At 43.2% G+C, this 7,461-nt stretch overlaps 1 protein-coding gene across 1 annotated transcript in view; it reads right to left on the bottom strand.

The window, feature by feature from the left end:
- cdh2 (cadherin 2, type 1, N-cadherin (neuronal)) overlaps positions 1-4,105 on the bottom strand; it is a 76,278-nt gene extending 72,173 nt beyond the window's left edge. The window contains exons 1-2 of the mRNA XM_071346012.1: positions 3,870-4,105; positions 1,341-1,479 (exon numbers count right to left, since the gene is read on the bottom strand). Of these exons, the coding sequence (XP_071202113.1) occupies positions 1,341-1,479; positions 3,870-3,917 (187 nt within the window). The 5' untranslated portion in view covers positions 3,918-4,105. The remainder of the gene's footprint in view (positions 1-1,340; positions 1,480-3,869) is intronic.
- Between the last annotated feature and the right edge of the window lie 3,356 nt (positions 4,106-7,461).

A 7,461-nucleotide genomic window follows, 5' to 3' on the forward strand; every position in this document is an offset into this window, starting at 1 on the left:
TAATATTTTATTTATTGTATTTCATTATTTCATATATTTTACATGTGATAAGGCCACACAGAGGGCCAGAGATAATTACAGACACCTGTGAAATTTGAAGTACCCAAAAGGGCCAATAGATATCTTGTGAAAGATTACATAAAATCCTTGAAAGATAACAAACTTCTTGCAGTTTACTGGTAAGTTTGAAGTAATATACCCTCACTTTGCAACCCTATGTGTACAACACTTAATGGCTAATGTCCTGATACAAAGAACAGAGGAAGTGAATCAGCAGGACAATCAAAAGATCATTACATCATAACACACACACACACACACATATACACACAAACACACACACACTCACTCACTAAATCCAGTCAGACTGTGGTATGTCATGCCCTGGTGTGAAATTCTTATTGGAGAGATGGGAAAGGGGGATGCTCTCTCTCTCTATCTCTCTCCCTCACTCAGACCCCCTCTGTCTCGCAATTCAATTTCAATTTAAGGGCTTTATTGGCATGGGAAACATGTTTACATTGCCAAAGCAAGTGAAATAGATAATAAACAGAAGTGAACTAAAAATATATATTTTTTACTCTCCCTCTCTCCCTTTCTAGCTCCCTCTCTCTCCCTATCACTCCCTCCCTCCCTATCTCTCTCCCTCCCTCTTTGTGTTTACCATAGCTTCCTGTCAGATCACTACCTTGCAAGAGTTTGACAGCTTCACAGGAGCCAATGAAATGTAAATAAAACAAATAGCCAACAGACTAGAAACTATAAAAGGACATCTAGCACAATAAACTGTGAATTAACCATCCTGAACACACAGACTCACAGCTAGGTCTGCCTCGGTATGCATCTGGCACTATCAACCGCACAGCTTAGTAACACTCATTCACACACACGCACCCCGAGTGGATCACAGACAGAGGTCATTGATCAGAGGATGGATATAGGCTGGCCAGATCAATCTCATTGATCACACACTGTTTCATCAGCATGTGGAGTGTGCGTGTGGGGAAACACCCAATATGTGTGTTTGTGTGTGTGTGTCAATGAGTGCGTGTGGGGAAACACCCACTGACAGTGTTTGTGTGTGTGTGTCAATGAGTGTGTGTGGGGAAACACCCACTGTGTATGAGACGAGCTAGACGGTTTCAGCCCCTCCCCCACTCTGCCCCCGACCCTCACACTGTCTCCCTGATACTCACCTAATCCTCCCCCTCCCTCAGTGTTCATAAGGGAAAACTCCTCCATACTGTTGTGCAGACTCTACCCACTTACTGAGTGTGTGTGTGTGCATTCGACGTGTGCTTATGTGTTCACACAGACAGGTGTTTGTGTGTAAGACGTACCGGTGAGGAGTGCTTGTCCCTCTCTCAGCTCCTCGTCCACGGCAATACTGTACTCCTCCTGGGAGAACCCTTGTGTGCACGGCAACGACCTCTGCCTCCGTGGCAACGACCCCACGGCCCGCCCGCCATGCACAGCAACCTGGAAAACAGAGAATTAGAACAGAAGGGTGTGAGCTACAATAATCAATATAATCCTAGAGGGGTTACACGTACTTATAAATGTATGCACTCACTGCACTATAAACTGCTTTGGAAAAGTGTCTGCTGAGTAGTTTATATTAATAGAGGTAACAACAATGTAATAACCACTAAGAAATATCATGATAGGCAAGAGAAGAGACATATTAACCAGCACCAAATGCAATATAATATAGACTGCATAAAAGAAACATATTCTAAATGAAATATAACAACATATAGGACTATATAAGAGCAACAATGATGGCACATTAGGAGGGGCCCTGCTCAGTGGCAGAGGGCCACCTCTCTATGCTCCCCTCCCTGCCCCCTACCCGATCCCCTCCCCCCTCACAGAGCAGCACAATGGCATACGTCACTCAGGCAGGTGATTAGAGTAATAAGGGTAAGGGTTAGTGGGTAGCATGATTAGCCTGTAGACATCCCAAATGGCACCCTATTCCTTATAGTGCTCTACTTTTGACCAGGGTGCCATTTGGGATCCAGACCCTGCTACTACAGAACTTCAGAAAGTCAACACACCCTCCACCTTCACCCTCATGGTGATCACAGATCTGACATGGCTATATACAGGTGAAAGCTATGTATTAGAACCTATTGCTTGCTTTCACCTATAAGATGGTTTTCAGGTCAGTCATTAGTTCAGGGGAGATATGAAGGAAGAGGGTATTTCAGAAGTATTCAAGATCGGTGTATGTGATTGTGTCAAAAACCTGGAACCCTTCCATGTGAATTTACTCATTCAATTCTAATCAATTCTAATCTGCAAATTCTCTGCAATCACTCTATTTATTTGCTTCTCAGTTGTTTATCTTACTTTCCAACATAAAACGTATCTGTACATGTTTCAAATACCTATACTGTGCTAAATGAATACATTAACACAAGGAATATGCTAAACCAAACGGGTTGGGTAGCCTATAGTACATGCTTTGAGGGGATGGGGTAGCTTTCGAGACAAACACGGTGAATAAATATGGGTTACAATCCCACAGTGTTTATAACATAACCGCGAGCTGAAATATAGTAAACTGTAGCCTACTCGATAGGCATTATACATCTGTTCAGTTAATGTACTCCTCATTTAACAACGCGATAGGCATGAGAAATCTGTCCAGCGTCCTCATTTTACAACGTGTTAGCGAAGCGCACACTAATTCAACATTCAACAACATCCACCCTGCTCGGGTGATTGACCACGGCTTTGTTGTCGGCATGGGACTGACCCTAACCCGAGATGTTGGGGTTTACTCTGGGCATCTCTGTAATGTTGATATAGGTTAGCAAATTAGATTATGGCGTAGCCAACGGACTAAAAAACAATAGGCTATCCATGTGCGTGTGTGCGTTCGTGTGTGTGTGCGTTTGTGTGTACCGTGCATGTGTTTTGAATCATTAGCATCTCTAAAAAACATTCATCTGATCTGATTTGTGTTGCGGCAACGGGCGATTGTCCCGCGGCTACTTTAATGTCCGTAAATTGTTACAGTTGTTGGTGAGCCATGGCCTAAACATCCGATTCAGTCCATGGGTTCAACTTCAGCCTGGTGACGCGTCTACCAAAGTATACAAAAGTCCCAAATAGCCATAACAGCATTCCATATAGGCGTAGCCTATAGATTCCATAACAGCATTCCATATAGGCGTAGCCTATAGATTCTGAATTATGGGTGAATACGGAGCAGACGAATGTGTCCCTCTGGGCAAAAACTGGTTGAATCAACGTTGTTTATACGTCATTTCAACAACAAAAATTAAATGCGATGATGTTGAACGTGGAAAGCTGATTGGATTTGCAAAAAGTCATCAATGTAAGGGAATAGCGTCTTTTTTTCACCCAACTTTTAAATAAAATCCAATGGCATGGTGACATTTTTTTGTTGATTTCACGTTGAAAATTCACGTTAGTTGACAACTCAACCAAATGTAAATCAAAATTAGACGCGGAACTGTGACCTCTGTGCCCAGTGGGGTAGCTCGATTATGAAATTCGGTAAATGCCTACCATCATCAGAGAGCAGTTCAAACTTCAAGATTAGGCTACTATAACAAATAGGCTACCCTATCACTGCAAGCTCGAAGGCTAGACCAATGTTGTTATCACAAGCACGGATACATTTTAGCATAACGAAATCCTCAAATAGGCAACGTTTGAGCGTGATTCTAATGCATAGTCGAAAATCAATATAAGCCAACGACCTAATATCGAGGCAATGTAGAGGGAAATAAATGCAGTCTATCCCCGCAGATTGAGTCAAAGAGAGCCAACTCATCAGACCACGTCCCACCACCACACACACCACTCCGACTACCAACACAGCATTTTCTTACCTGCACAGCTGCCAGTAGCATCAATAGAGCGCCCGCAGTAAGAAACATTATACAAATTCCTTTTTCGAATGCGTTGTGAAAAGTCCCTCTTTCTTCGCGGTCCAATTTGAGAATGCCCACTAGGAAACGGGCGACAGCGGCATGTAGAAGGCAGCCTCTTCTCTCTGTTTTCTCCGTCCCTGCTCTGTTCTGTGCTATGCTGCTGATCGAAGCGCACTCTTGACTGGTACTGAGGCTGAACGACTGACTACCAGTCGGAGCGACCAACAACACGGGCCTCAGTGTCTCCACCTAGCGGACAACATCAAATATGGAAGGAATCACACAAAAAGGCATTTCTATCGCACGTTTTCCTCTCTCCTTTCCCGTTAGAGAATGACAGACCACGCCTCTCCTGCATAACAAAATGAGTCCTCATCATTATCCCTACTAGTGTTGTTACAATACCATAACTTTGACCTCGATACCGATACCATATTTACTATTACAATATTTGATACCATCACGATACTCAATAGGACTATACTAAATAGAACATAAATTGTATATTAGCCAAAGTGACAGAATGGCACTTGATCCAGAGAGATTAATGCAGCTACTACTCTGTTCAATCAAATCCCCCCACCCCAAATTGGTGTGTACACATATTTGCATATGTTATCGCAAGTGCAGCAAAATGCTTATGTTTCTAGCTCCAACCATCCAGTAATACCTTACAATACAAAACATTTTCAATAGGAGTGACTTATTGAGCTTGACAAACAATCTGTTTCCCTTCAATTTGAGACTTATTTTATTTTACTGATCAACAACATTTGCAAAGAAGTATATTATTTTATATAAGGTCTGTTTCATGTAGGCTTATCCTGGCCTGACATGTTGATGGACATGTCATTTTCTCTCGAACAAAGTGAGTTTGATCAATATATTAGCCTCAATTTAGTCAAATTCAAAATGTTAATTAGTAACAGAGGAGACCTCAGCAAGACTACAGATCATCTCTAGCCGACACTCCCAACTGCTGTTCACAACCCGAGTGGGGGACTTTGTCCAATCCATACATTTTTTCCGTCCTCTTTCTCTGTCTTAGCTAGTCACTGACTACACTTTACTTATCTAGTTAGCAGAGCAGTAGATACAAAATAATAATTGGTTTTACTTAACCTAGATAATTGTTTATACAGTATATCAACGTTGGTGTCTATTTTTTATATTTTTTATTTGTCCTTTATTTAACCAGGTAGGCTTGTTGAGAACAAGTTTTCATTTACAACTGCGACCTGGCAAAGATAAAGCACAGCAGTTCGACACATACAACAACACAGAGTTACACATGGAATAAACAAACATACAGTCAATAATACAGTAGAAAAAAGAAAAATCTATATACAGTGAGTGCAAATGAGGTAAGATAAGGGAGGTAAAGGCAATAAATAGGCCATGGTGGCGAAGTAATTACAATATAGCAATTAGACACTGGAATGGTAGATGTGCAGAAGATGAATGTGCAAGTAGAGATACTGTGGTGCAAAGGAGCAAGATAAATAAATAAATACAGTATGGGGATGAGGTAGATAGATGGGCTGTTTACAGATGAGCTATGTACAGGTGCAGTGCTCTGTGAGCTGCTCTGACAGCTGGTGCTTAAAGCTAGTGAGGGAGATATGGGTCTCCAGCTTCAGTGATTTTTGCAGTTCGTTCCAGTCATTGGCAGCAGTGAACTGGAAGCAAAGGCGGCCAAAGGAGGAATTGGCTTTGGGGGTGACCAGTGAGATATTCCTGCTGGAGCGTGTGCTACGGGTGGGTGCTGCTATGGTGACCAGTGAGCTGAGATAAGGCGTGGTTTACCTAGCAGAAACTTGTAGATGACCTGAAGCCAGTGGGTTTGGCGACGAGTACGAAGCGATGGCCAGCCAACGAGAGCGTACAGGTCACAGTGGTGGGTAGTATATGGGGCTTTGGTGACAAAACGGAAGGCACTGTGATAGATTGCATCCAATTTGTTGAGTAGAGTGTTGGAGGCTATTTTATAGATGACATCGCCGAAGTCGAGGATCGGTAGGATAGTCAGTTTTACGAGGGTATGTTTGGCAGCATGAGTGAAGGATGCTTTGTTGTGAAATAGGAAGCCGATTCTAGATTTAATTTTGGATTGGAGATGCATAATGTGAGTCTTCAAGGAGAGTTTACAGTCTAGCCAGGCACCTAGGTATTTGTAGTTGTCCACATATTCTAAATCAGAACCGTCCAGAGTAGTGATGCTGGATGGGCGTGCAGGTGCGGGCAGTGATCGGTTGAAGAGCATGCATTTAGTTTTACTTGCATTTAAGAGCAGTTGGAGGCCACGGAAGGAGTGTTGTATGGCATTGAAGCTCGTCTGGAGGTTAGTTAATACAGTGTCCAAAGAAGGGCCAGAAGTATACAGAATAGTGTCGTCTGCGTAGAGGTGGATCAGAGAATCACCCAGCAGCGAGAGCGACATCATTGATGTATACAGAGAAGAGAGTTGGCTCGAGATTTGAACCCTGTGGCACCCCCATAGAGACTGCAAGAGGTCCGGACAACAGGCCCTCCGATTTGACACAATGAACTCTATCAGAGAAGTAGTTGGTGAACCAGGCGAGGCAATCATTTGAGAAACCAAGACTGTCGAGTCTGCCAATAAGAATGTGGTGATTGACAGAGTCGAAAGCCTTGGCCAGGTCGATGAATACGGCTGCACAGTAATGTCTCTTATCGATGGCGGTTATGATATCGTTTAGGACCTTGAGCGTGGCTGAGGTGCACCCATGACCAGCTCTGAAACTTGATTGCATAGCGGAGAAGGTACGGTGGGATTCGAAATGGTCGGTAATCTGTTTGTTGACTTGGCTTTCGAAGACCTTAGAAAGGCAGGGTAGGATAGATATAGGTAGGTCTGTAGCAATCTGGGTCTAGAGTGTCTCCCTCTTTGCAGATAATTTTCAAAAGAGAGTGTCCAGATTGTCTACCCCGGGTGATTTATAGGGGTCCAAGTTTTGCAGTTCTTTAAGAACATCAGCTATCTGAATTTGGGTGAAGGAGAAATGGGAGAGGCTTGGGCGAGTTGCTACGGGGAGTGCAGGGCTGTTGACCAAGGTAGGGGTAGCCAGGTGGAAAGCATGATCAGCTGTAGAAAAATGCTTATTGAAATTCTCAATTAGAGTGGATTTATCAGTGGTGACAGTGTTTCCTAGCCTCAGTGCAGTGGACAGCTGGGAGGAGGTGCTCTTAATCTCCATGGACTTTACAGTGTCCCAGAACTTTTTTGAGTTTGTGCTACAGGATGCACATTTCTGCTTGAAAAAGCTAGCCTTAGCTTGCCTAACTGCCTGTGTATATTTGTTCCTAACTTCCCTGAAAAGTTGCATATCACTGGGGCTATTCGATGCTAATGCAGAACGCCACAGGATATTTTTGTGCTGGTCAAGGGCAGTCAGGTCTGGAGAGAACCAAGGGATATATCTATTCCTGGTTCAAAATTTTTTGAAAGGGGCATGCTTATTTAAGATGGTGAGGATAGCTCTCCATTTTCTTTTTCTCTCTTATTGAATAGGTTACGGTCCGGTTGAAA

Source organism: Salvelinus alpinus, chromosome 16, assembly GCF_045679555.1.
Source record: "Salvelinus alpinus chromosome 16, SLU_Salpinus.1, whole genome shotgun sequence".
NCBI lineage: Eukaryota > Metazoa > Chordata > Actinopteri > Salmoniformes > Salmonidae > Salvelinus > Salvelinus alpinus.